The sequence below is a fragment of the Dufourea novaeangliae genome, unplaced genomic scaffold (genome assembly GCF_001272555.1).
Source record: "Dufourea novaeangliae isolate 0120121106 unplaced genomic scaffold, ASM127255v1 scaffold39, whole genome shotgun sequence".
Classification (NCBI taxonomy): domain Eukaryota; kingdom Metazoa; phylum Arthropoda; class Insecta; order Hymenoptera; family Halictidae; genus Dufourea; species Dufourea novaeangliae.
Window position 1 is genome coordinate 2,419,739 of NW_015373918.1, and position 27,864 is coordinate 2,447,602.

Below are 27,864 nucleotides of genomic sequence, written 5' to 3' on the forward strand. Positions count from 1 at the left end.
GAATAAGAGTATTAGCAATCTGAAAAAGGAAAAAGAAAGTCCGCCATAATTTACCTAGACTCGAGCGATCGTGGATTCAGCTGGGGCATAATTCGGTTGTAATCGTGGTCTGTAACAGGCACACTTTGACTAAGCTTGTATGCAAGAAATCTGTGGGAATAATATTAAGTGGTGGTTGTATTTGGTAGAAATAAAAGGTTTATTCTAAAATGTGTATAAAAAATTCGTTAGGACACGCTTGCAACAGTCTAGCTCTTAAGACACACTCGCTCTGACTGACTTCCCTCTTATATCCCCTTTCATACATGGTCACACTCGGTCATAGGTTCACACACGCATTCACACATTCTCGCCTCGTGTCGATTTTCGATCACGAGGTTCGACGCAGTTCCTTTCATTCCATCTTATCTAGCACGCACTCTCATTCGAAGAAACTGTCACACGGTATAAACACTCTTCATTCGCACCGCACTCGCTCGATCTAAAACTAAACACACGCATCTCACACCCTACAAATCTAAGAAACTTATGCTGCACCCTCTCAATGAATAGCTTATATTTTAGTTGATTTGGCCTTGAACTGTTATTATTCGACTCTATTATGTTAACCGAGGAAGCGGAAGGGATTCATTAACGATGAAAGTTCACATTTAAAAAAGCCTTTGTGTCTATTACCGTATAGTATAATACCTTCTCGATTAGTCGCGTACAGAAGTAAATACGTAGATACTGTACAACAACCGTCGTAGACGAACCTAGACTACACAGTATTTGAGTACATCCATGCATATATGTACATAAAGACTTATTGCTGTGACGAACGGGACAACGTCAAGTACCGACCAGAATCTGTCGCCCGGAATTTCGTACCGCCTTAGGCCGTTTCTGCCAGACCAGTTTCTCCTGCTCTTCCGCGCCGGAAGTTCGAGTCTCGCTTTGAGGAGTCGTGCATATCGGACCGATTATGAGTTTCCTCAACCTCAAGTACAGCGACGATCGACGAGTAGAGTAAGACGCTTGAATACCTTGTACAAATAGCCACCGCGTCACCGTTTCGAAGATATTTCATTTCACCTTTACGAGATCAGTAATTATAGATTGAATACATTCGTGAACGACGGTCCTATCGAGAATTCGTTCCGATTTCCGAAGCACAAACGTCCGGCCGAATTCGACATTTACACGAGCAACAGCGATAAAGCACCACGTTTTAAGCGCACGTTGACTTTGACTCGAGTCATTTTCACGACCGTTCACTGTTCCGTTCCCCACAATATTATGGACATTGGTCCAATTTCGATTACCTTAGTATCGAAAGGCAATAGTGAAGTCGTGTAACTGAAACTACGATTCTGGAGCGACTATCTTTCCACCGCGACGAGGCAATCAATTCGGGGCACTTGACTCGTCGTTTTATCGATACACAATGACGATTCCGGTAGGTATCGAGAGGGCGTGTCCTCGTTTCCGCGATTCGGTTTCCGCCTTTTCGTTGGAACGTGACTCCGAAAAGCCTGCTAGATGCTTCGGCACTTTAATCTCGGGTGACATTTCGGGAGTCGGACCGTAAAACCGAACAAGTTTTCGGTCTTCGGCAGATCTCGTATATTACCGGGTGACGAAGATACTGTCGTTCTTCGAGCATCCTGGTCGAGATGAAGGAGAGCCTTAATCGACACGCCCTGTTCAATTCGAGCCTGACCAACGACACGTGCCGCCTTCTTCGTCGCGTTTTTCACACACGCGCGACGCGACGGAATGAACTCGAAGAAAGTGAGGATCGTTGATTAGACGGAAACTTGTCGGAAGCACTGTACGGACTCATAAATCGTCGTATAACAATTCATCGTTCCTACAACGTAACGAAAATTCTGTTAATTTCATCTACGTGCCGAAAGTTCGAACGCCCAAATTATACCGTACAAATCCTAAAACGTTTACGTTACGCACTGACTCTAAACATTCACCATCGTAAACTCACCGAGAACAACAGAGCCATGAACCATCCTTCACCACCGTACATATCACCCGCAGGTCATCCCTTCCCCAAACCTGCTCACTCTCACCTTTCCTTCCACCACCCTTCTTCTTTTTCACTTTCTAGTCACCCCTACTCTTCACCCACTTACTTAATCCATCCAAATTTCCTAATAATGCAAACAATCGACAACAAGACCAATCACACAGCAGCCACACCGAAATTTTCTGCCGTTTTCTTTCACTTTTATTCGACACGATACACACCCTCTTGAGCGCGACATTCACCACTCGGAAAGAAAAAATCATTACCTTCTCGTCAGCACTCGTAACAAACACATCATTTCAACTTGTAAATACATTAGTTTAATAACCGAGTACAAGATTATTTAACAACGGTTACGCAAACAAGTGTGGTATTGTTGGATTGTTTATGTCAAGGCGGAGGAGATAGGAAGTCTGGCGCCGTAGTATTTATAAAATTGTCTAGGCCCAGGCCCTTGAGGACCTCCGAGTCGGCGGGGCGATAAGTGCGGATGGGCGCATGGGTTCGTTTCTGAGAATGTTTGGCGTGGGGGTTTTTTCCAGAATGTATGCGTGGGAAAAGGCGTTGGAAAAGGGATTGGGACCTTCGGGTCAGGGGCGCGAGAAGCCAGAGTTGATTGGGACATTGCCGTGGAGAGTACCGTGGAGAGAATCGTGGAGTTTGTGTTGTATTGCTTGTTGTATCGTTGAACATTTATTTTCTTTATATTTTATTTTCTTTATATATATATCTCTCGTATTTTATTATTAATAAACTTTAATTCTTAGTTTTAACCACGGGCACACTTATTTTAAAAATCCCACACAAGTTTAGTGCGTTCGCAAGGTGGTGTCACATTACAACGATTCCTCCATTACATTCCTAGATTATTCCCACCATTGGAAGCGTAACCAATGAAAACAGAGTAAACAGAATCTAAGCAGATGCTCGGCTCCGGGCAATAAAACAAATTTATAAGGAGCTGAGAACCTTTTCACCTAGCCATGAGTGCTCCGAACTACTACGAAGTGTACTCGAGTACGTCGCGCTAATCGAGATATTACTGTTGTTGGACAATAGTGGGGGCCTGTAGGTACATACGTACGAGTCCCGTCCGTCATCCGGTTCGCCAGCGATGCAGGAAAGAATTCTGCAGAGCACGGTCCTTTTCGGAGGCGCGATCTACCTCGAATAGTCGCTTCGTCGGGAAAAAACGTTTCGTAAGCGTTTATTCCGTGAACTCGTAATTTTTACGAGCAAGCAACGCGACGAGTCGGTTATTATCAAGAGATATTACTTTCGCCCGGCAGAATAACGTTTCCGTTCTCGTCAGGTGTGCGTGTACACACTTCGGTAAGTGAATACCACGGCGGCGAGCGGTAAATTGGCCGAGAGGAAAGAGATTCTCGCATTTCTCTTTCGCCCAGCGCTCCCTTTTTTCGTTCTGGCTCGCGCCAGCAAATCCTATCGTTCTCCGCGAAATCGTCCCTCTTCTTTTTCTTTCGCGGCCAGTCGTTTGTCTTCGCGTGGAATTCCGATGCCGCTGGAATAACGCTGGTTTTTAACGTTTGCGGGAGGGGGTACTCGTAACAGTGGCTGGAACGCACGCCGCTATTGGCATTCCAGTCAAATCAGCCCGCCGAAAGCGCTTTGAATTGCCGTTAATTTAATTTAATTTAATTTAATTTAATTTAATTTAATTTAATTCATACGGGTGAAGACCCATTTTTAAAATATTTGGTTCGAAACGTTACGGCACACAAATACAATGGTGTAACAATGAGGTATAATGAGGTATAATAAGATATAACAATTATAAGAATAGGATTCAGACAGATATAAAAAATACAATTGTACTTAATCTAATAATGATAATAATTATGTTACCCTATCGTAGAGAACACCGTGCAATTCAGACCTAAATTTATTTATGTTAGTCGCAAAAATGTCAATTTTATCGTTCCAATTATTTGCCAAAGTGCAAATTCTATTAATTGGGTCTGTGTTATTAAAACGAGAAAAAAGTGAAGATGGTCTGAAAAGCATCGGCGTTCTGGTGTGACGAGTGGGTGCGTTGAAGTGTATCAGTGAAGTGATGCAAGAATTATTAGTACGACCATGAACGATTTTATACAAAAAGCAAAGGTCAGCAGTGACTCTTCTTGCTTCGAGAGTTTGAATGTTAAATGTTTTCATTAATATGCTATAGTCGTGGCCAATTCGGCTCATAGGTTGACCCATTTTATAAGCAACTAATCGAAGTAAACGGAGTTGAATTCTTTCAAATTGACACTTGTGTTTGGAAGTATCTGGAGACCAAATAACAGATGCGTATTCAAGAATAGGACATGGATCCAGTATCGTACATGGATTTTTGAAATGAGTACAGTTTCTGGAAATAAATCCCAATGAGTTGGATGCTTTGGATAAAATGTGTTGATGTTTATCGTTAATGTTTTCAGCACGGTTGAGCCCGAAAGCGTAGCGCGTCGAAGAAACTGTTACGTACGAAGACACTCTCGTGACCTCTTAACCCTACCGGGAGTTGGAATGCATCCGGCTGGATTACGTAATTGCTCGCGGGATGTTATGGCGTGGCCAGATTTTCTTGGAAAACAGTTTTCGTCGAGGAACAAGCGTGTCCCCCACTACTTTTAGACTCGATTTTCGATCACACTCATACTCGAAGTCTAGCTAATAAGATCTGGTATTAAAGTCCCTGTCACGCATTTCTAAAAGTAAGTTAAACTCTGTATAACAAATCCCCGAATTTCTCAGTGCGTAAAAACCGAGAACATTGGAATTAGCTACTACTAACAATCCTACTGGCTCCCTGAGATGAAATAGGCTCAGGTTCGTCCACGAAAATCTTTCCTAGTGATAAAAACCCAAACTCGCCATTTCCTCGGCTTTCGCAGCCGCATAGCCCTGGCTCGTAACAAAACTGTTACACGACCGCGCGTTTTTCGTCTATAATGAATTCACCGTTTGTCGCGTAACTATGGATCAACGATGGCGACATCGTATCTCATATCGTATTTACTCGTCCCTGGAACGAGACCACTTCAATCTATCCGGAATGGTGACGCGCACGGAACCGGTAGCTATCCTTGACGTTACAATTGGTGACTTTTTCAAACGAATACCCCTGCAGCAACGTCGCTTCCGAGGCAGTCGATACAGAATTTCTATCGGCGATCCTTCCTCCGTCGTTTCCACTCCGCGGTCCGTTTATCATTTTCCATAACGCTTTCATTTCGGTTCGCTTGAAATATTGGGAAAATTAATTAAAACGTAACACGTACGCACATTCTTGTCTCTGTGTTTATTCGGTTGCCTAGGTTGTAGCCCGCTGTCAACGGTATTCTAATTAGGAATACTTTACGAGCCCACGACGCGATCAAGTAATTGGAAACTCTCGATGCTGTATTCGTGTTTTTGTTATTCCGCTCGATAATTCGGCCGGCGCGACGCTTTGATTACAAATTCGATTACGTACTTGTGAGTAATAGGCGCGTAATCCTTTATGGTAATTTCCCGTACCGATGCATTGCAGTCAACAAGTAGTTTGTTAATCCCGGTCGCAGTATCGAATCGCGACGCGTAGACGACAGTTTAATGCCGACCCGATTTCGCGCCGAGTCGTCGACGATTAACAACTAGCCGACGAATTGTTCGACGGACATATCGGTGAAAGATACTTAGCCAATTTTCGTCTCGACGACTGAACCATTTTGTCCGAATCGAACAGCAACGCGATTAATCGGTTGCCCGAAAGAGATCTCTGCCTGGTACGCGGGGAGGAACGGATGGAGAAGGAAACGTGGATGGAAGCGGGTGGCGTGGCACATCAACGGTTTGTCAAGCGAGCGAAAAAAAAAAAACGAAGGGGCATGTGCGTCCGATGGCGACAAAACTCGTCGACTCGGCTCGACCTCGATTCCCGTTGGCCAGTTCAGACGGGGGTTCCGATTCCACTTGTATCCTTCCTCGTCATCTGGAGGCTCCAGCGGGGCTGTACATACCTATCTGGTCGAGGGCTGACAAAGCTAATTTTGTAAAGTGTGCGTCTGGGACCGGACGTGTGAAACGGGCCGCGCCGCGCCACGTCGCAAAGAGTGGGCAAAATGGTAAAGGACGAAGCTCTCCTAGAAGGAGGAAAGAGTTATTCTGGGAAATATGGGATTGAACCGGTCGCCGGAAATGGAGGAGGAATCCTGAAATACCCGATCTCACCCGCGCGCCGGTTGTTTGCTCGATACTATCGAGAAGTCGTTTCCGCGGGGGATGTTTCCTGAATTGGAGATTTCGGGATGATCGAGGACCGTGACGTGCCCCAGTGCTGTATTCGTGCTTCGATCACGGTTGTTAATTCTTAGAGCCGCGTGCAAGAACGAGTGGAAGAAGAAACGTTCTCGTGGTTCGTGAATTTGGTAAGCCGACAAGCTGGATAATTGATGATATTTGTCGATTTCAAGGTGACGGATTTCCACATCGTTTTCCCCCCGTGTAGATGTAAGGGGACAATATCCCCCACCTCCAGGGAGATACGTATGTGTATACGGGATTCAGGGCTGACGGGGGTAATACTGTAGGCTACGTGACCGGAGTACGAGCAGTTAATACTCGTATGTCTCTTAGCAAGCTAATAAAAGGTACCACGCATCGTGGCAAAGGTATAGCTACTAAAGATTACCCTAGTCGTCTGAGCAACTTTCGTGGTTGCGTTGCAATTCTTTTCATTGTCGACCACGTGTTTATATTATTTTCCGATATTCTTCCACTTTCAACTTGTCAGTTTCGAGTCACTTCGTCCGCGGCCCAGTTGCATCGCGTCTCTTACAATCGAAGGATCACGCGGCCAATTAATTCGCGAGCGGTCGAGGCAGGAAATCTTGTCACGGACCGCGACATTCAATTTGCAAACAGTTACACGAATGGGAAAAACCTAGTAACCGTGTCCGATCGAAGAGACGCGGGCTCAAAGCCGGTTGATTGGCGGCGTGACAGAGGGCGAGCATTATAAATCCACGGCGAAATTAGTTTTGTGTCGTGCACGTAACCGGAAATTGGAAGCAGTCCCTGAAATACGCAATCGCTGGCAAGATGACATTGCTCGACCAACGGGAAGCACGAAATCTCGTTCCTTCTTTCTGCGAATGCGCACCAATCTACCGTCTCGAAATCGGAGGATGTTGTGTTAGGTATGTGTACATACATACAGGGTGTTAATAAAAATGTGGGGCAGTTTCACAGGGTGGATTCTATTATACATGTCAAACTGAGACAAAAATCAAGAATGACGAAATTTCGTTCGATGCTTCATTTGCGAGTTATTAGTTGATGAAAATACGGACGAAATATGTATGCACGCGTAAAACAACGTCTGGCGCGATGAATTATACTAATTGAACGGTAAAATCTCACCTAGCTGATACACGGAATCGATCGATGAACTAAGTAGTTAAATTCATGAACGAAGAGAATTCCGATAATAGGGCACGCATAGCACCGAACATGACCGTGCCCACACACGAGATTATAGAGTACACTAAAAACCAAATAAGACCATAACTGCGAAATGACGAATTTCGGTCTTGTTTGCGCATATTCCTCTCGGTTACCTTAGTTACCAACGTCTTAAACAATTGAGCATCATTATGCCTCGTGTAGCATTACAAACGTGCCAATTCATAAGTATTCATATCTTGAGAAATACTTCATTATGTCACCCGGCGTATGACAAATTCTATCGTCCCTGTTACAGAAAGTGGCGGAACCAGGGGTTCGAGAGACCTCTCCTGCTCATTCGAGATGCGCGAAACAGTTATGCTCTTATTTGGCGTTTAGTGTAGATGTCTTATGGGACTTTGTGTCACACGTTCTGAAATAATGGTCGTAGTTAGATTTAAAACGAAATGTGAACCTAAAGGAGCACAGGAGAACAGAAAACTCGAAAAATGTTTAAAATTATGTTAACGACCTAGTGGTGAGAAGGAAATCTATCGTATTACTGGTATAGTCCAATGGTCAAGTCCCAAGCATGCCGGATTATCCGAATTCTACTTGGGGCCACGTGCTTGGGTCTACGGCGCGTCCAAGAAGAGGACAATATAGCGCTTTATTGAGAAAGTTTTCTAAGGAGCGTGAATTCGGTCTCCCTTAAGGGTTTTGGGGATACGGCTGAAAATGCAATTAAGGGCATCTGGACTGTGTCCCGGCCGTACCGTTTTTAACGGCAATCGACGCGCCGTGGGTCCAAGCGAAAGCAAATTTATGGGCCTTCGAGGATAGTTTCCTGGGAAAGCTAGGTTAGCGCATCAGTATTGTATATATTGGCATCGTGCGAGTTGCGTTACGATGCGTGGTACGGTAGGGAAACAGCCCTGGATAGCCATTGGCCCTGGCATATTCCCACCCCGTCTCTTGGTATGGAGAATGGGCAGTTGAAGGGGTCGTTCGGGGCCCCTCGGCTTTTTAGCTGTTAAGAAGCAGGGAGAAACAAATTGAAAGTCAAAGGAAAAGCAAGAGTCTGGAAACATTATAGAGCCGTTTCGTTCGCTTATTTAGAGCCTATTCGTTTGTTAGTTTTATAATCAAAATAAAGTATTAACAGTTTGTCAGCAATAAAATTTGTTATTTATTGCCAAATACAAAAAACCCCCAAGAACTTTATGGGGGTTTAACACTACTGTAATATCAAATGAATGAAATCAAGTGTGAAGTAGAATAACCCGTTACCGTGTCAGACGTACTTTTACACAATTGATAACTCGAAAACGAAATCTGGAACGCGATTCCGTCATTGTTGACATTCGCCTTAGTTTTGCACGTAGTGTCCCAGATTTTGATTAACAATTGATGCCACGACCCGCTCGAAAGTCCACAAAACCGATCGCGTTCGAGCACTCGCACTCGTACTTGTTAATAACGCTTTAATCCAATACCGTTACGCTGTGATCGATTGCTCGTGATAATTATTCGCGTTCCCTTCGACGTCAGCTTCGGTTATCGGGTTAAAGGGTAAAAGTCGACGCGCCGCTCTTTTATTGCGGGTGCCCCCATTTTTTTTCCATTCCTCGTTTTTTCGGTTGAACGTTGCCAATATTGGGAGAGCGTTCGGTTTATTTACAGTGATACCCGTTCGAGGACATATGTATGTTTGACGCTAACGCATCTCATTGAACACGTTGAAACGTTTAAGAACGAGAAGGGGAAGATCCAGGATTCCAATCTTGATTTTCGTTTTCGAGAGGGGCGGCTAAAGTATTTGGAAAAAGGCAACGGTCGCGCTCATTTCGAACTAGTTCCGTGGCAATCATCGGAGTAAAAGTTTTCTCGGCAAGAGGACGGGATCACGATCCGGGAAAGTTAATTTACGGCAAAATTACAATCCGGAAAGTTCGTGGATGACAAAAAGCCCCGCGCCTTTGTCGGTGATTGCGTGTTAGTTAGCCCCCGCGGAAGGGATGGGAAGAGAAGAGAAAGGAAGGGAGGAAGGGAGGGAAGAGAACCGAGCTACATCGGAATGCAATTAGTTTTTCGAACGACCGTGAGAATGCGTAACGACGTCGCCTTCACGGACAGGACGGCGCGAAAAAACAAAAAGTGGAACTTTAGAGGTGATCCGACGCTGAACGGAAGTTTCGTTTCTATCGATCGAATCGACGCGTCGCGACGGACAAACTCTCGGAAGACGATTACGGTTTCCGAAAGTTACGAGAAAGATTCACGATAAACGAGCAAACGATTCTCCGCCGGGACGGAATTACACGTACGCGAAGGCTGGCGATCAAAGTGTCCGCGACAGAGGGTACAGGGCAAATGAAAGTTTCACGGTTTCCTAGGACAGCGGGCCGGCCGGGGGATGTCGGGGAAAATGGCGAAACGGGGATGAAAAGGATGACCGGTGGCGAGCAGGCAACGGTGGATGAACGCGGTTTGTTTAAACGAAATGACGCAAGGCTCGTAGATATACGTGGTGGGAAATGCAATTTCTCTCTGGTCTGCTCGACCGGCTACAATCAACCTCATCCACCCCCGGGGTCTTTGTCCCCTCCGCGGTTCTCGTTCCTTTCATCGCTGCGCGGCAACCCTCGTCGAAATCTATCCGCGATACCTATGCGGATTACCCCTTGGACTGCAAAAAGAGGGGAACGCGGTAGCAGCTCAAGATTGAAATATCGTATCTGTTCCCTTTTTTCCCCTCTTCTCCTTCTTCTTTGATTATTCCGGAGCGTTTCTTCTCTCGGTAACAACCACCTCCGTGATTTTTATCCTTTTTTCCCTTTTCTCTCTACCCCTCCTTTCTGCCGCTGTCAGCTGGCTAATGTTTCTGTCCTCTTTATTGCTTCCTTGCGCAACTTTCCTTCCTTGATTCTCACCGAATCCCTCTCCCATTCCTACGCGCTGCCCGCGATTTACTCCGTGATATTCTCTATCGAAGTCGCCGGTTGGTTACCCGTGCTTCTTCGATCACTAGTATTTCAACGCGAAATTCTACGACCACAGGCGTCATCGACCGGCTACTAATCGCGCTCGCTCGCCCTTCCGTCCGCCAGCCCGTCGATCCCTGTTAAGCGGGAAAATCGAGTATCCGAAGAGGACGGCTGACGCGCGGTCTGGCGAATCGATTTTCATTTCTCGTTTCTCGTTCCGGCAGAAACGCCGGGCCAACCAACCGCTACCCTTCCCGAGCTGTCCGGTTTGGTAATCAACGTACCAAGAGGGTTTAATCGTGGCCGTGGTGGCTTTACTTTCATTCCGACCGGAACTTAAATCCTATCAGATTGCCTCATCGCTGCGGAATACACAGCCCTCAGCTTAGCGGTTGCGACCTGACTCCGATCTCTCATAACTCTTTGAAGCTAAAACGAGCGCAGCCGAGTCCGATTGTTGGTTTATTCTTTGTTTTCGCGTTGATTAGATCAGGGACGAGGTACCCCACGTATAGGAAGGCAACGTACAACAAGACGCGCCAACATATTCCAAAGCTTGTTTATCTCTTTCCATCACTTTGCTTCTTATTCGTTCCAATGATCGAGTAATTGGAAGACTCCCTCTGATCGTCTGTCGTTGCCTGCACAGATTTCCTGTTAAACTCTTCCAAGTTACAGACTTCTCGGCAGCCCAACCCAGCCTGGCCTGCCAAACAACTAATCTTCACTCGCAAATTCGGAAGTTCGACGACATACACGCGACTTTCTTTAGCAGGTATGCAAATTCCAGCGCGGCGCGTTCGTCGAGCGGCGAATCAATGGAAGCTATTACGGCCCGGATTATTCTGGGAAATTCGTGGAAAGTAATTAATGCCGACAGTCCGGGATTCAATTCGCTCGTATAAATATTGCAATCACTGGTTAACGAACTTCTCCCGCGATCCGCCGACAAGAATCGTCGCTGTATTCTCGACGAGACAGAGACAGGGAGAGAGGTATCGTTCGCGTCCGCCGACCGCAGGAAGAACCGATTCCAACGACCGGGTGTATTTAACGAGAACGAACGAATCTCTGCGGGAAAACAAATTTGTTTTTCGCGAAACTCGTTCTGGAAGTTTTTCTTTCTTGGAAGCGTCATCCCCGTGGCATACGACATCGAGCTTCCAAATTTATCGGTCCACATGATTTCTTACGATTTCCTTTCTCTTCCTCCTGTTTTTTCTTTTCGTTCAAAACTTTCGGCAAGTGGAATCTTCTCGAAAGAAAATGCAGTACTTTAAAGGAGGAAATTTCTCGACTAATACATTTTCTCCGCAAGAGGGAGAGATTTGCAAACGGGATTGCTTTTGTTAGCTGGGAATTTGTCGGAATGCACGTCGCATCCTTTCTTGTCGTATCATCTGTGCACGAGACGTGTACGTGTACGTGTTACCGTGCCCATACCAGTGCCGTAAGTACGTAGATCCTTCCCTTAAAGATACATACGTGCAAACATGTGTTTATTTTTCACGCGTGGCAAAAGTTTCCGCGAATAGACAATGGAAGACGAGGTGTTTGTATTTTACCGTTCCTCCGAACGCTTTGCCAGAGAAAAAGCAAAAGCAGTGCGAACGTTTTTCGGACGTGGATGCGATAATTACTGCGGTTGGAACGGATAGAGAGCGAAATGCTAGAAAGACGTGTGCATGCAGACGCAGGCGTCTCGAAAGAAAAACTATCTACGTTGCATAGGTAGGTACGTTACCAAAAAGTAAAAAAACGTCAAAGGTCGATCGCAATAAAGAGGTTCCTCGTGCAACTTCTCGAGAGATTCCGAGCTTTTCCTTTGGCGGATCCAGGTTTACGGATACATCAAAGAGCTGCCTGTCAAGACACTTTGCCGGGAAACTTGGCTAGTATTTAACTGAAAATTCATGTACGACCCGCCACACTCCTTTCAAAGGTATTTGGCGTAGAAGCAACCTAAAAAAACGAAGTTTTCGCGTTAAATATTTCAAGGATCGCGAGACGACGCGGGGTCTCTCCGAGCAGAGCCAGCCGGTCGGTGCGGCGACGAAGAGAATAGGGACGACGAAACGAAATCGAGGAGTGTAACTTTAATCAATCTTCCCGGCTGGTAAGATGAATCGAGTCGGTGGACAGGTATGGGCGTGACGATTAATTAGGGACCGTATACATTCTTACCGCGACAGGCCCGTTGCTCGTCGTTTTATCCAAGGAAACGCAGCGCGTTTGTACCTTTCGAGATCCCTTTTAAGCTCCTTCCCGTCCGTCGAGTTCAAAATACTCCCGTTGTCTCGCGTTTTAGCTTTCCTTTCCGGATTCGATTTCTTGCAAGTTCGATTGCTTTTGAATTTAACTCGAATACAATTAACTGCCTCATCGCGTAGTGGATACGTCACACGTTCCCTGTGGTATCTCGAGAAGAAATCTATTCGACGCTGTTCCTATTTCCTACGGCATTTTTCTTTCTCCGCCTTATTCATCCGTAGCCTTTGGCGCGAAACGCCCCCATAATCGTCGATTTACGACGATCCAGGGGGTCCCAGCTCGGAGTAACTCCTGTCACAGACTCACCTTCGACCCTTTGTTTCTTACGGGAAGACACGACACTCGGAGTCGATCGACGTCGACGGGTAACGGGTCGGACCGTTCCACCAATATACTGGATCCAATTTCATTGTCGTTCGTCATTCCGCCGCGCCCTTTTCGGTAGGCGTCGAGCTTCGGAAATTTATAAGGCGCGTCCCGGTCGTTTATTCGACCGATAAACCGATGCCGTTTATAGATATCTTCGGCGAACCATCGAAATTGGCTCGTCATCGTTCGTCCGAACGAAATGCATCGACGAGTAACGGATCATCCGCAACAGAGGAACCATTCGGATGGGTGAGTGCACCGTTCGCACCGCGGACAGCTGAAATTTAATTAGAATTCTTCTTCCTCGGTGTATATTTCTACGAATCTATACAGACACAATCGTAAAGTTAGGCGAGAGCGGTTTAGACAGCACCTCGAAGGACAGGAAAGTTCGGCTAATTTAACACGCGGTAACACCCACGACGCTAACGAGAAACGTGGCAAGCTTCGCGCGAATTCGATTTCGCGAGTTTTAATCGAGTCAAGCTCGCCGGAAAGTTCGAGCCGATTCGAGCCGCGCGTCGCCGGTTGAAAAGCTCGAAAGTTGCCAAACATCTTAACAGCTCCGCGACAGCGGCGGCTGCTCGTAAACGTTGTGAATTCCGCAAGACCTTTGAAACCGTGCGAGAGTTTCGAGAGACCTTCTCGAGATCTTCGATACTTGCTCGAAAGATCTCTCGCGACGGCACTTGGGCTCGCGGAAACGGGGCAAGTGGCCAGGCAGGCAAACTTTCGTTTGCTCGTCGATTCGCGCCTTGGTCACGCCTCTGTCGCGCCTCGGTCGAGGAATCTATAAAAGGAAATCGATCGAACGTGGGCCAATTTCCGAATTTCACCCACGAATTCTTAGCTAGACCTCGTGCTCGGAGTTGGAGCGATTCCTTGACGAAGAGGCTACGTGTGGACGAGGCGTAGCCCACGAAACGATACGTACAATCACGGAGAAGAACTCGGTAAACTTTCGACAAAATTTCGACATGTTCGAGGGATGAATCGATTTTTCACTATCTACATTTTCTTTAAGTACGTCTCGAGAATATTCTGTGCAAGTTTCAAGGTAATCCAATTAAAAATGACAGAGTTACAAGCGTTAAAAAATGAACATTTTATATAAGTGTAAACTTGACTTGAAACTTTAAACGCGTTTTTCTCGAAACTACATTTTTCAAATCGGTGATCAATATTTCTCGAAAACTACTGTGTCGATTTACATGAAACCTTTTGCGCCTTATTTCAAATCGGAAAAACTTGTCCTTGAACGAAGGATTCTTTTGTTCGTTCCATACTTTTTTTTTATTGACCAAAAACGAGTGATTTTTAGGTGAAAATCGTACTTTTTCAGGAAAATGTCCGCCATTTTGTTCCTAATCAATATTTCGAAAAATCCCACGTTCAAGGACAAGATTTGTTCTTCCATTAGGTAAATCTTACTGAATGTTTAATTTCAGATGAACCGTTACGAAGTTACAGTGATCACGGCAGACCACTTTTTGTGAAGAGACATCCGGAAGATCGCTCACCGTTTATTTACCAATAAATATTTTTAAATAAAAAACTGACGTTATAATCTACAAACTGCAATCTTTGAAACACAAATACATTTTTTGAAAAGGGTCTTATAGTTTTTGAAAAAAAAATCCCCAAAAACCATTCTTTTTTACGGCCTCCTAACTGAGTATGACCCCTTAACTACTTATAGCGCGCGCGTACGCTAAACTACTGCCGCGCCTTTGAATCCCCAATGAAACTTGGTCAGAGTTTCAAACTTACCGTTATAAAATATCCGAGTTTACCTTCGAACGCGTCGAAATTCCCGCGGACTTTACAGTCACGACGATCCCGAAATTCAGCCGATTTCGAAAAGTTTCGGCAACCGTAAATCACCGTTCGCGAGCTCGAAGTATCTTCTCGTCTTAAAAGAGACTATCTACTCGTGTCCGTTTGATTCGCGTTCCAGCAAGAGCCGAATGATAGACGCGAATCGATGGATCGATCGGGTGAGTATACCCAAGACGGTATATGTATGTATACAGAGTCCTCCTCGAGCGTTCTAGAGCAGCCGGCCGATGCGGAGGCATGAAATCGAACTGTTTACTCGGTCGAAGCGCAACGGTGCACCGCGGTGGTTTTTCAGGGCTCAGCCGAGGACTCCAATCAAGTCGAAGAGTCCCACGGGGCACTGCGGTTGGTACTTCGAGCAGCTTCCATTACGTCCGACCACTTCAGCTTGAAGAATGTCCTCCGGCAGTTCCTCGTGTCGCGAGCTTGTCGGTCTGAAAACAACGCGTTCACCGTATATACGTACGTACATACATACAATACATAGATACGTACATACAAACAATACATCCGTCCCGGACGATAATAAGGAGGTTTCTCTTGTCGCGATACGGCCAGGGTAACGAGCTTCGCGTATCGCGAAACGGCTCGTTAAGGAACGACCATTAAATCGTCGGCCATCGCGAGGTGCTTTCTCGGTTCTGGCCAATTTAAGGTTGCTCGACTATTTCGAGAATCGAAAGGTACTCGGGGATAGCGACGCGTCCGCGGAATAGAAACGAAAAGAAGAACTAACAATGATGCGGGAAAGAATAAAATTCAATTGCATCGGCTGGTAATTCGAAAGCCTCGAACTTTCCTTCGCGTTTCCTTCGTTGTTTCGCCACTCGCCTATCGTCACGGTTCATCCAAGAATTGAATTTACGGAATTCTGGGTCATTCGACGAGCTTGGAACCTCTCGGAGAATTCAATGTTGCCCGTTCCAGTTAAAACCGGGGGAACGTAATTGAGGGTTCGCGGCGAGTTCGCGGGAAAATTGGATGGAAATAAACGGGATTCTTTCGCGTTCTTTTTTTTTTTCACGCCGGCCCGGCGATCGTTTCTCGATTTCATCGCTGGCAGATTACGCGAATGGGCTCGCGGCACACTACGACGATGTGTCTTGCGTATCTTTCGCAGCCGTAAAAAAGTCACCGAGAACACTGTGCCTGCGGAGGGTTTCCGCGCTTTTATTTCGAATCAAGAGAACCCCAAAGATAGGAACCACGCGGTTCTTGCTCCTTTTTGGTTTATTGCCGGTTCTCCTTCGAAGATACGCCGATGAAACACTGTACAATTTCGTTATGAGGGATTTCAGGGATTTTCAGACCCCCTGAACGCGCGAGTATTCTTTTCTGTTCCTTGAAAATTCACTCCTCTCCTTCGGTATCAACGGACAGACAAACGAGCCAGCTTCGAGGGCAAACGTTTTCGAAAGAATCACGAAGATTTCTTTCCTACCGATTCAGACACCGATCGTCTGCGGTAGTGATGGGCACCATCGACTAAATTAAACTATCGACTAATGACTATTTAGTCGCAACATACTATCGACTATTTAATCAATAGTTTTTAATCGACTGAAATTTTGCTTTATAGGTTATGCATAGATTATGTCGTCACTTTTCAGCATCATTGTGTATTTACCTTTTAGAAATATATTAGTTTTTAAATAGAATTTCAAAAATATAAGTGGTAAACAAGTTTTTTTTAACAATTATTAATTTTTTAAGTATAACAATTACTGATTTTTTGTAAGCTATTTAATATTGGCACTTAAGAAATTAACTGCTTCAAATTTTTTATGAACATCAATTAGGTTATAAGCAATAATTTGCACAGTTCTTGGTAATGCATAAAAAAAAATATATATCATAGCATCGCGAAGAAAATAATCAAGATCCAGTCAATAGCGATCAACAGCTCGATAGTTCGAGCGAGTCGCTTGAAGCGACTAAATTTAATCGACTAAAGTAGTCGCTTCAAGCGACTAAAGTAGTCGACGATTGAAAAAATTAATCGACTGGAAGTAGTCGTTGGTTACTATCGACTAAGTTGATAGTTTTTAGTCGATGGTGCCCATCACTAATCCGCGGTACCGCGATTCGTTCGTTGAGTGTCGTTTTTTCCGTGACAACTCAATATGCCAACGTCCACAGAGAAAAGGAATGTATAATAAGATGTTCCGATGATTTTTTCGTATCCCCTCAGCCCGTACCCATTCTCTTAAATTACCCGTGAGACCGACCGAAAGGATTTCCCAGGAAGGACAGTGCATCCTGCTCGCTTCTCGACGCGATAACAACTTCAACGGCAAAACAAAACTCATTTGCAATTTTTATTTTTCTCGGGAACGCGTTCCACGCTCTCGCTTCCTACGCCCGTCGTGTTTTCTTTCCTCGGTACACTCGGTTGAAGCGCGGCTTTCCGTTCGTGAATCACCGCGAGCTCCCTTCCGCCGAGAAAACTTTTAAAACGTTCCTTCTGGAGGGAGCAATAATAATTTACTACGTACATTCTGTATCGTGGCCCGTGTTGCGCCGCGGACATCGTAACCGTGTAACGAGACTAAAAATTTAATAAAACTCGACGTTGGTTCGTCGAGGCACGGTGATCGATCGATCGATGGTGTGGTTTTAAATTACTTTCAATGGATCATATACACACCTACATATGTATGTACCTACAATACATAAAATAACAACACCTTCTTTACGCACGTTTGGTTTACGCAATCGCCTTCAGGTATCGCTATTTATTAATCTTTCTCAATGACTAACTATACATATAGGTATATATTTACCTTGAAATTAGAGGAACTCGTTACTATTCGAAATTACGAATTAACGTCGACCGGAGGTACCAGTCGTCGCGACACGGCACCATAAATGATCCAAAACGTCACGAAAGAACGTTCTCGGCGGTCCTAGTTCTAATACCCATTTTCTCCCCGACAGGCCAGTCCATTTTCTACCTCGTAGCTCTAGGAAACCGCTTGGAAATTCCCCGACGAATAGGATATAGGACATCGTCGACGACGAGGACGACGGCGAGGACGACGACGACGACGACGACGACAATGCGTCGTCACGAGCCGCCTGCGGGGCCTCTTTTTTATTCATACGTCCCTGACTCGAGAGTTTATCCACCCACAAGCTCGCGCGAGCACACAGAGGAGGCCCGGGTGTATCGTGTACGCGCACACCGGAACGAAGAAGCGCCGACAGTCCGAGGGAGAAGCGAGATAGCTAAACCAAATTTGCTTTTCTACACGGTCTGTGTGTATCTACTCCAATTTGCGCCGCCTTGGACCGGCCGAAAAAAGGCCTGGCTCTTCTTTTCTCTGCTCGCCCTGTTCGCCGTGCCCGCGAAAGGAGGTCGCGCCGACGAAATTTCCAGCCGAGTCCTTTTGCCGCGTTACGCTCCGCGCGGAACAATGCTTGGTTCAGGTCGTAGACCCAGGCATGATGAGCGACTTCGAGAGGGAACGTTTGGACGCGTTTTGAATGCGCTCTCGGTGCCGTGCGACGCGCGAATTTTGCCCCGAAAAGAGAACAGAGTTGGATGAACCGGACAGGCGGGATTGTTATCGGGGCGAGGATTAAGAAACGCTAGAATCTAGAGGAGAAACTTACGTGAAGATCACATGCAGAATGTCACCGATGAGCCCGTTGTGTGTCAGGCGATGCTCCGAAGTTTCGCAAATTGCCCTCAGCAGACACTCGTGACCCTGATACCCGTAGCTGCGCAGAACGTCGGGAGGCAAAGTGAAAAATAAAATAAGACCGTCTCTGACCCACTACACGACTTCTAGGTCAGCCGTTGCATCTATCTACGTGTACGTTTCAGTTGTACGCGGTTGCAACAGTTTCGTCCGCTCGTAATACACCGTTTCGCTGGGCGATTCAGGGAACACGCGGAGACACGGAAAAACGAAACACGATCCATATACCAGAGAAATAAACATTGATGCGTGAGTGCGAAGGACGGATTTGTTTCGAACCGAAAATTCACCTGATAAACTTCTTCTCCAGAACCTCATAAACGATCGCTCTGTCCAGGCTCCTCCTCGTCCTTCTTGCAGCGTTGATTTCCGCAAAGAGGAAATCGTCGCTCGCGTTTGTCGGCAAACCGTACGTTCCCTCGAAAAACATCGCCATGGAGATTGATTTGTACGGATCTTCCAGTGGCACAGCCAGTGCGATGAACAGCTGTGAAACAAGGACACCCACGTTAACTCGTGTTCGATGGATGGATCGATATTTTACAATCGGATACGTTGGCACAGGTATAATAGACTCCAGCGGCTGTAATCGAAGCGGCTGTACGAGAAACTATGATCGGCCGATCGTAACGGGGAAGCCGTTGCTCTCGTAATCCTGGGAGTTCCAGAATGAAGGAAAATGTACGTACCCCAGTAGCGCTTGTCTCTGGAAACGTCAGAGCCCTGATCGGTCGATGTAGGATCTCAGCGAGCTCCGAATTCGAGGACTTCGAATAAGCCGAGTCGAGTATCAACGCCAGATTGAACGTGAAAAACCTGTAAAAAAAAGTTCACTTACCGTAGGAAACAGTAAACCACGCATACACACACTCGCCTAACCCGTCGTAAAAAGGATTCGATAAAGGAACGCGTAAAAATCCTCACACGCGTGGGGTAAATAGAAACTCGAACGAGTTCAATACCAGTGTTTAACGTCTTGGATGCATCGCGGGGAGCACGAAAGCGTCTTAATCAAAATTACATATCGATGTGCACCGAACGAAATAAAAACTTCTGCCAGCTCGAAGTGGAAATTCATTTGGGAAATTTGAAAGACGGCGTCGCGTAGTTTAGAACTTTTACCGCGTAAACCTCGCCCCCTATGTCGCGACCCGATCGCATCGTATCGATTAACATTTAATTATGAAACGTACAAAAGTATTTCCCGATAGTACCGCATGCCTGAACCAGAGAACGCGTGATCGTAACCTCGGGTAAAAGACACTGTTGAGAAGCGTTCGAACCAGGCCTGGGTCCGTCTACGAGAAGAAACCAGTTTCGAGGTGTTAATTGACACAACTTCGAACCTAGAACCGCTAATGAACGAATTTTGACGCACGGAAGGTTGAGCAATTGTAATCCCATACGTACGTTGAATGTCGCGGAGACTATACAGGGTGTCTCACCTAACTCGATCACTTCGCATTTAATACAGTGATTATTTGTCTCTGAAATGCCTCCACCCATAAACAAAACCATAAACAAAAAAACGTGCCTTATAAGATGTGTCCCTTGATGCCACTTAAATTACACGCCTAAATATTTTCAGAAAGTGTACCGTTACGTCATTATTCGAGGTGATCAAGTCAGCTGAGGTACCCTCTATAGTCGCGGTAATTAAACAACTTTAGCAATTTCGTGTCGCGTCGCATCGGCTCGAGCAGAAAAAACGAGAGAGGGTCGCGGTGAAAATGCTGAGCCCGTGGTTAAGCCATGCATGCGTAAATGAGCCCACTTTACCGAGATTATTCCCGTTTCTAATTCCCTTTTTCGCTCGCATCGATACACGCCAACGGCATGTCGGGCACCGAGCTGTTCCCAGCGAGCGCGCGTCTGTTTAACAACTTTAATACGATAGTATCGTATCATTATATGTATCCATTGTATACAGGGTGCGACCGAATAACATATACAAGCGAGTCGGAAGATGAAAAATTTGTTCTTTTAAGGCTTGGTTTTCGAGAAAATCGACTTCGAAAGCTAATTTGAAACGCGTGTATTCACGGTAGTAATAAGTAGAACCGAAATGCAATGGACAGACACGCTAGCCAAGTCCTGTTCAATTGCCCCCGTATCGAGTAAATTTTGCAAAGTCAATTTTCACGAAAACTAAACCTAAATGAACAAATTTTATTCTATATTTTGTTCTTGTTTTTTTCATAAGGAATCACCTCGTACCCGCTTGTACAGATTATTCGATCGCACCCTGTATACCAACTGCAACACGTGAGTTCTATTTAAGTCCCGGTAAAACACCGTGTCTCGTAAAGTTGCCTCGTAAGATGGTGTCACGAAATCGCCAAATGTACAGAGCAGTAGGGAAGAGCACGAAACTATACGAAAGTTTCCACGTTGCTCACCTCGGACTCGCTGTATTCCGTGGATTTTATTCATTCCCTCGGAAAACACATATCCTTCTCTCGTTCCGATTTTTGTTTCTTCGGCTCCAAGTCAGAACAGTCAGAAACACCGAATAGGGTTGTAAAATTCTCTTCGAATATGTATACATATTATACAATATTTCGTGTTTCGGCGCAACGCGTCGCATCGTTAGGTTCTCGTCGTTTATCCTATATCTTCCCTCCGAGCACGAGCTATTCTGATTTTAGTGACGGAGATGTAACGTCCCCTGAGTCGGTCTCTCCTCCGGGACCGCGAGAAATCTGTTCAAAGGCGTTCTTTGCCGATCCGAAATTACGATCCGTACCGGATTCCGAACTGTAATTCAACGTTCTCGTGTCCGTTCCCGTAATCTGTTCCATTTCCAAGTTCGAACTTACCTTGTATACGTTCGAACGAAACGAATCCCACTGTTCGCTTTGCGCGCAATATTTAAACACCTTGTTCTCATCCGTGACGCGAAAACGTTCGATAAGTTCGAAAAGTTGAACAATAAGAATTCGGGAGCGGAAACAACGTGGATGTTCGAGGTTTCCCGATCGGCGACCGCGGCACGGTGGTATCTCGGAATCGTAACATATTCCGGAAAATTTATCGTCCTACTCGGACGGTTTAAACCGGTTCCCGAATCGGCGGAACACGCGATTCTCTCCCCCCCCCCCTATTCCCCGCGTTTCAGGAAAAGAACTATTTCCGGAGGGGAAAGTAAAGTGCTATTTCTCGGTTTTCCCGTCCAGATGGGAATAAATTGTCGCTGAAATAAACTGGATTCGCAGCTGGAACCGTGAAAGCGTTCATCGGACTGAGAAAAGATGAATGAACCAGGGTAACCGGCCCGGCGGACGAAATGGTACCGAGGTGCGAACAGGATCCAGTCGGCATCTCCGCGACGAACCTCGTTCACGAGCCCCGAATACTTATTTATCTTCACCGCGTTCTTTTGCAGTCCCTCGAGACAGTCGCGTCGACCGATCACCCTGAACCTCTTCTAAATCGCGAGTAGTAGCTCCGTTCCATTTTCCAACGAGCACATCGAAGGCTGCCGGTCGCGATAATCGCCGCACCAGGCCTAGTTTTTTCCCCGTTACCCTCGACACGTTCCTCCCATGGACCGGTTATTCGTGGGAATTCTCAGCGATTTCGGTCTCCGTCCGTATCAATCCCCAGGGTACTCTGCTAGACGGAGGATATATTCCTCTCCTGTGTCTTTGCGGCCCGTTGTTAAGAAGATTTACGATCGCAGCGGACGGGTCGGCCCGCGAGAGGCCGAACCTAATGTATGAACCGAATAATGCGAATGTCGCGCGACGATACATTTTGGAAAAGAGCCGCGCGCGGGCAGCGACGATGCTCGTGAATCCATCGGGAACGGTCTCACCCGGTAGAATCTACGATAAGATCGGCTTCCCAATTAAACCCGCTTTTAGACCTTTCGACTCTTCATCGTGATCTTTGTCTTATCTGTTCGTCCTCGAGGCAGTTTTAAGCTCGGAACGAATACCTGCGTTCGCCAGCTTTTCTTTTGCGTATCCACTCCCCTCGACCCGGATAAAATCCTGGTGTGCTTCCAGTCCATTAATTGGCTCGATGTTGAATCACGTTAATTGAAGTCACGCTCTATAAATTTACGCGTATATACCTACACATGACTAGAAACCGATCGTCGTATTAAATTCACCGAAGGTAGGTAACGTGGCTTGACGTACAATGGCTGCAGTATTTCAATGCAACCTGTCCATCTCTCCAGGTCAGCCTTCGCGATGTTAACGGGAACTGCGATTGAACTCGGTTCATTATTCGCTCGACTCGCGATAACGAACCAATTGCAGCCATTAACGAGTCCCGGTGTCTACGTTCGCGCGTCCCGAAGCCTTCGCCGATAGTCCGTCGAGTGGACGCAGCTCGTTCGTTCAGACGACAAACATGCACCGTGTATTCCTTTTCTCGGTTCTGTTCGCTTCGTTTTACGATTCTTCGAGTAGTTTGATCCGCGAGAGGAACAAGAGGTTCCTGGTCTTCCCGAAACCAGGAGACATAGCGCCGACGAAAGTACAGGTATTTGGGAATCGGTGTTTCGTGTTATTCCCTTGAACAGCGATTCGAACACGATTCGCGTGTTTCTCGTGAAAACATTTGAAAATTGAGACGCGCCGCGCCGTTGTCGACCGGCGAATTGCAGGATTTTATGTGAACACGATTCAGCCCGAGCTCTCGATTACACCGTAAATGTCTCTCGCGCTCGGAAATCCCGAAATTGCCGCTTGCACACCCCAGTTCCGCATCTGCCCTGCCTATAGTTCCCGATCTAATTTCGTCCGGTTGAATGTCAGTCGCGAACGCGCCTGGCAGTTGGGATTCGATTGGCGGTTATCATAAACGATCGATGACACCTTCGTGTATTTGAAAACCGTTCCAGTTAATCCTCGGCCTCGGTTTACCTATGGAAGTCGACGTCAGCCTGATTATCGGATATGTGATGAAATTTAATTACGTCCTGCCCTATAACGCCTCCTACTTGACGGATTCATACGTTCGGTATGACAGATCGATCAGCCGCAGTGTCGAAGCCAACGAGAACGACGACCCCTCGCTGGTTCACCAAGGTACTATGATTTCTTTGCTTCCTGCCACTTTATTTTTATATCTTCTATTTCAATTTAACTTTCACCTTTTCAACCGCTTGGATTTCATTTTGTGTTATTACGTTTTCTTCTTTTCTTTTTTTTTTTTATCACGTAGGGAACATTTGAGTCTTCTCTTATATACACGTATGTATGTAGGTATAGCCCTTCATTCGTTTTCTCGTATATATACATATACCTACAATGTATGTATACCGTTTAAATACAATCCAATTCGATGATGCAATAACGTTATTATCATATTATTCTTATACCGTGAATATTTCGTGTTACGAGTGACAAGAGTCGTCGTCTTTCCAGTCTCTAGGGACGGGGATCTCGGAGTAACAATCCGATTCCTCTAAATCCGCGCTAGTGTACCTCGGCTAGGAAGGGTCAGGGAACGAAGCTCGGGTGTCGGAATACGAAGAAAATCCTCTGCCTTTACATATTAACGAGACTACTTTTGTTGCGTGCCTTATGACGCCATTACCGAGCACAACGCCCGAAAGCGTCTTTTCTTTATCCGTTAACTCTCTTCTATTCGCTTGGAAACCCTTTGGTCGCTTTTTCCCTTCTCCCTGTTCTTAGCAGCAGTATTTTCCAGCAGGCAAAGAGGCGCGTGTCATCTCCAGGTGGGAAATTTACGAAATTCTCGAGTCGGTCCTTGGCGACACGCGGTCTGGGAAAGCCTGCCTTCTCAGAGCCATCTGCGAGGCGTCCGCGATGCCCTTCACCGGCGTTCACAGTCTTACTTCTCAATTCGTTCATCTTCTCCTTACGTGAGTATATTTTCCTGTTATTTCCTCGGTCAATCGGTAACGACACTTGTTTAGCGGGCAAACAGAGAACAATGTAAAGAAAGCTGTCGGCAAACTAGATACATACATTTACAGTGGGTGTAAAAAGTATTCGTACACCCTTTAAAACGGAACGACTCTTTTAAAATTGGTCCAAATGACTTGAGTTTTTTTGTGAAGTTAGAGACATTATATTTACTAAATGATGTGAAAATAAAAATTTGAAAAAGTTGCAATTGCTCCGAATCGCGAAGAAAATATTAAAGGTCGTGGTTTACAACTTTTTAATCTGCGGCTATAATGAAAATTTAATAAATACATAACGACGATTTATGTTAGTTATATACATTTTGAAAATTTCATCAAAATTGGTTAACGTTGCTACGAGATACAAACGATTAAAAATGTTGAAAATCGCAGTTTTTCCCGACTTTCGATCTACAACTGTAGTAAATCTAACAATTCTCACATCTTTTGATGTCTGTCGCTCGTTTCTGTATTAACCGATTTCAATGAAAGTTTCAGTATGTACATAACTAACATAAATCTTCGATATGTATTTATTAAATTTTCATTATAGCCTCAGATTAAAAAGTTGTAAAACACGACCTTTAATATTTTCTTCGCGATTCGGACCAATTGCAACATTTTCAAATTTTTATTTTCACATCATTTAGTAAATATAATGTCTCTAACTTCACAAAAAAACTCAAGTCATTTGGACCAATTTTAAAAGAGTTGTTCCGTTTTAAAGGGTGTACGAATACTTTTTACACTCACTGTATGTACTTGTGCGTGTCTCCTACCGGAGACACCACATCCTCGTTCAGTTCACGTCAACTCTGCGTTGCATTACCACCCCATTACCATCGAATTACCAACGCATTACTAGAGCATTAGCAACGTATTGCGGACCAACGGGAACGTAAGTTTCAGCCAATAGGGTGTATAATTTCTCTCGTCTTTCAGGCCGTCCACCACCTTCGAGCCTTTCAGGACCGATTTCGATCGATTATATCGTGCTGCTGAAATCATGGGCCGACGAGAAATTCGAAGCTGCGACAGGTTGTTTCCAGAATGCACGTCGAGCCCTTTGGAATACTTCACGGAAGTCCATGACTGATTTAGTCGTTACTCGATTGTACAATACAAAATAAACGCCTAGAAAAGACTCTTAGCGACTCGTTAACGTACTCCCCATAGGAAACAGCAACGCGTCCAGAGAAAAGTCGACCGAAGTCCCGCGGCAAGCTGCGGCTGAAACGAAACACTATATCGAAACCCGGCGGGTAATTTATGTGTCCCGATGTCGTACGATATTAGAAATATCAAGGGAAGAAAGGACGCGCGGAAGGAAGGTCCGGGAATGGAAGCGGCGAGGGTGAACGGGGTCTCGAGGCGAAACGTGACGCAGTTATCCGGCGTTATTGGCAGTTCTCTCGTTCAATAACAGGTACACGTAAAAGAGAAAATACTCCAGTTGAAATTTATAGAGGGCGTAGAAGAAGCAGAGCAGGGGAAAAAAATGGCCTGTGACTCCACCGCGCCGGTGACCGAGAGAACCGTTGGGTGAACCAGAGAGAGAAAGAGAGAAAGAGACCGTGGAGAGTGAAGAGTGGAGAGAAAGAAAGAATGGTTTTCCAGGGCAGAGCCGTTCGCGGTAATTAACACGGGCCGACAATATACGATTTTACTTCCGCGTCGTTACAACGCCACCGAGGCCGAAACCTTTGAGCTTCGCGGCCTCTCTGTCTCTCTTTGTTCCATCGTTCTATCCACCCCGTTCCCAAGCGGTATCTCTACGTTTTTTCTCGCTCTCGCAACACCAGGTAATCGTCGATGATACTCTAGACGCGCTAAAATTACCAACTCGACGATGTAGATACGTGGGTATACGCACATACAGGGTGCAGTCTAATAACATGTACAAGCAGGTACGAGGTGATTCCTTATGAAAAAATAAGAATAAAATTTGGTCATTTAGGGCTTAGTTTTCGAGAAAATCGACTTCGAACGTTAATCCAGTCCTATTCAATTGCCCCTGTATCGAGCAGATTTTCAAAATCGATTTTCTCGAAAATTAAGCTTTAAATGAACAAATTTTATTCCATATTTTGTTCGTATTTTTTCGATACAAAAATTCCCATGATTTTATAGAAAGTTTCGAGAATCATCGGCTCGACAGCTTCTTCCTGTTCCACCGATTCGAGTTTCCGATTCGTTCTGCTCATAGCAAGCTAGTAGGTATTGGGTTCGCAAGAATCACGACCGCGATGTACATTTCTCGAATCAAGACTATGTATACAAGGATGACTGGACCGAAAATGTAAAAAGGTTCCTATCCATTTAACAGGCACCTAGGTACTTATCCCGAACCTCCGGCTGTGGCATTACTCCTAACGAAATTGCAAGTTGACGAGTGTTTTTCACCGTAGATTACGCGGTGCAGATTTCCAGAGTTCCAAACGGTTTTTTCGTCGCTTGAAAAGGCTTTCGAGTTTGTCTATATACAGGCCAACAACCGACCCGAAATTAATTACCACCCCAGAGACTTTACTTTATAGAACTAGCTGCCAGAGAGAAAGTTAGTTGTGCGTGTCGAGAAGTTGGAAAAACTCGTGTTTTCGAACTCGAAACGGATACCTAGATACAAAACGTTTCTGTACCACTCTCTCGCAAGTTCCATGATTTTCAGGTCGTTTAGGGTCCGGCCGCAAATACCATCGTTGCAGGTTATCGATGAGAAAAATTGCCGCGAAAATTTAATACCGGCTGTATACGTGCTCGCGCGTCGCATCGTATCCAATAAAGCAGTTTCATGCATACCAAAGCTCGAGGACGTTCGTTTAGCGTCGCGAAAAGATCACCGAAAGTGTTTCGCACTTTAAAGAAATGTTATCACGGTATCGTCGTCGATTCCCTCGATCCACCCATCGATCGTTTCGCCGACCGAAACGCCCCAGTCGCGGTACAAGCTTTCGATTTCCTGCTCGAGCGACTCGGCCAGGCGGATAAGGAACGACAAATGGACATCGTTTAACCCACATAGATGAAACCGGGTATGCGTGGCCGCGTTCGCGGGGAAAAGATTCGTGTACATAACGAGCTAGAGTTTTACGACGGCCATTCAGAGGTTGTAATTCAATTTAATGCCGGTCTTGTAGACTGCCAGGCGCTTCGCGAAGGTTTCACCTTGTTTCGAAATTGCGGGTCGCGAGCCAGATACCCGACCCGAGAGAACCTTCTCGAGAAGGTCCGTTTTTGGTCCCTGAGATCGGTACGCTATTGTAGGTACGTACATATTGTACAAGAAGTATGGCGATGAACGGTAGATTTAAGATTGAATATTTAATATTCAAATTAGGAATCATAGAAATTCTG

General features: G+C 45.6%; 2 protein-coding genes across 2 annotated transcripts; one reads left to right on the plus strand and one right to left on the minus strand.

Annotated features, from left to right (window-relative positions):
- Positions 1-15,217: 15,217 nt before the first annotated feature.
- LOC107194403 lies at positions 15,218-19,842 on the minus strand. Its single transcript, XM_015584022.1, has 5 exons — positions 19,838-19,842; positions 19,313-19,439; positions 18,914-19,110; positions 18,535-18,642; positions 15,218-15,353 (listed from the first exon to the last, which is right to left on the minus strand). The coding sequence occupies exons 1-5, from the start codon at positions 19,840-19,842 to the stop codon at positions 15,218-15,220; spliced, it is 573 nt and encodes a 190-aa protein (XP_015439508.1).
- A 3,143-nt stretch (positions 19,843-22,985) lies between these two features.
- LOC107194404 lies at positions 22,986-25,606 on the plus strand. The gene is made up of 4 exons (XM_015584024.1): positions 22,986-23,117; positions 23,479-23,665; positions 24,291-24,465; positions 25,453-25,606. Exons 1-4 carry the CDS (start codon positions 22,986-22,988, stop codon positions 25,604-25,606), a joined length of 648 nt encoding a protein of 215 aa, XP_015439510.1.
- Positions 25,607-27,864: the final 2,258 nt, after the last annotated feature.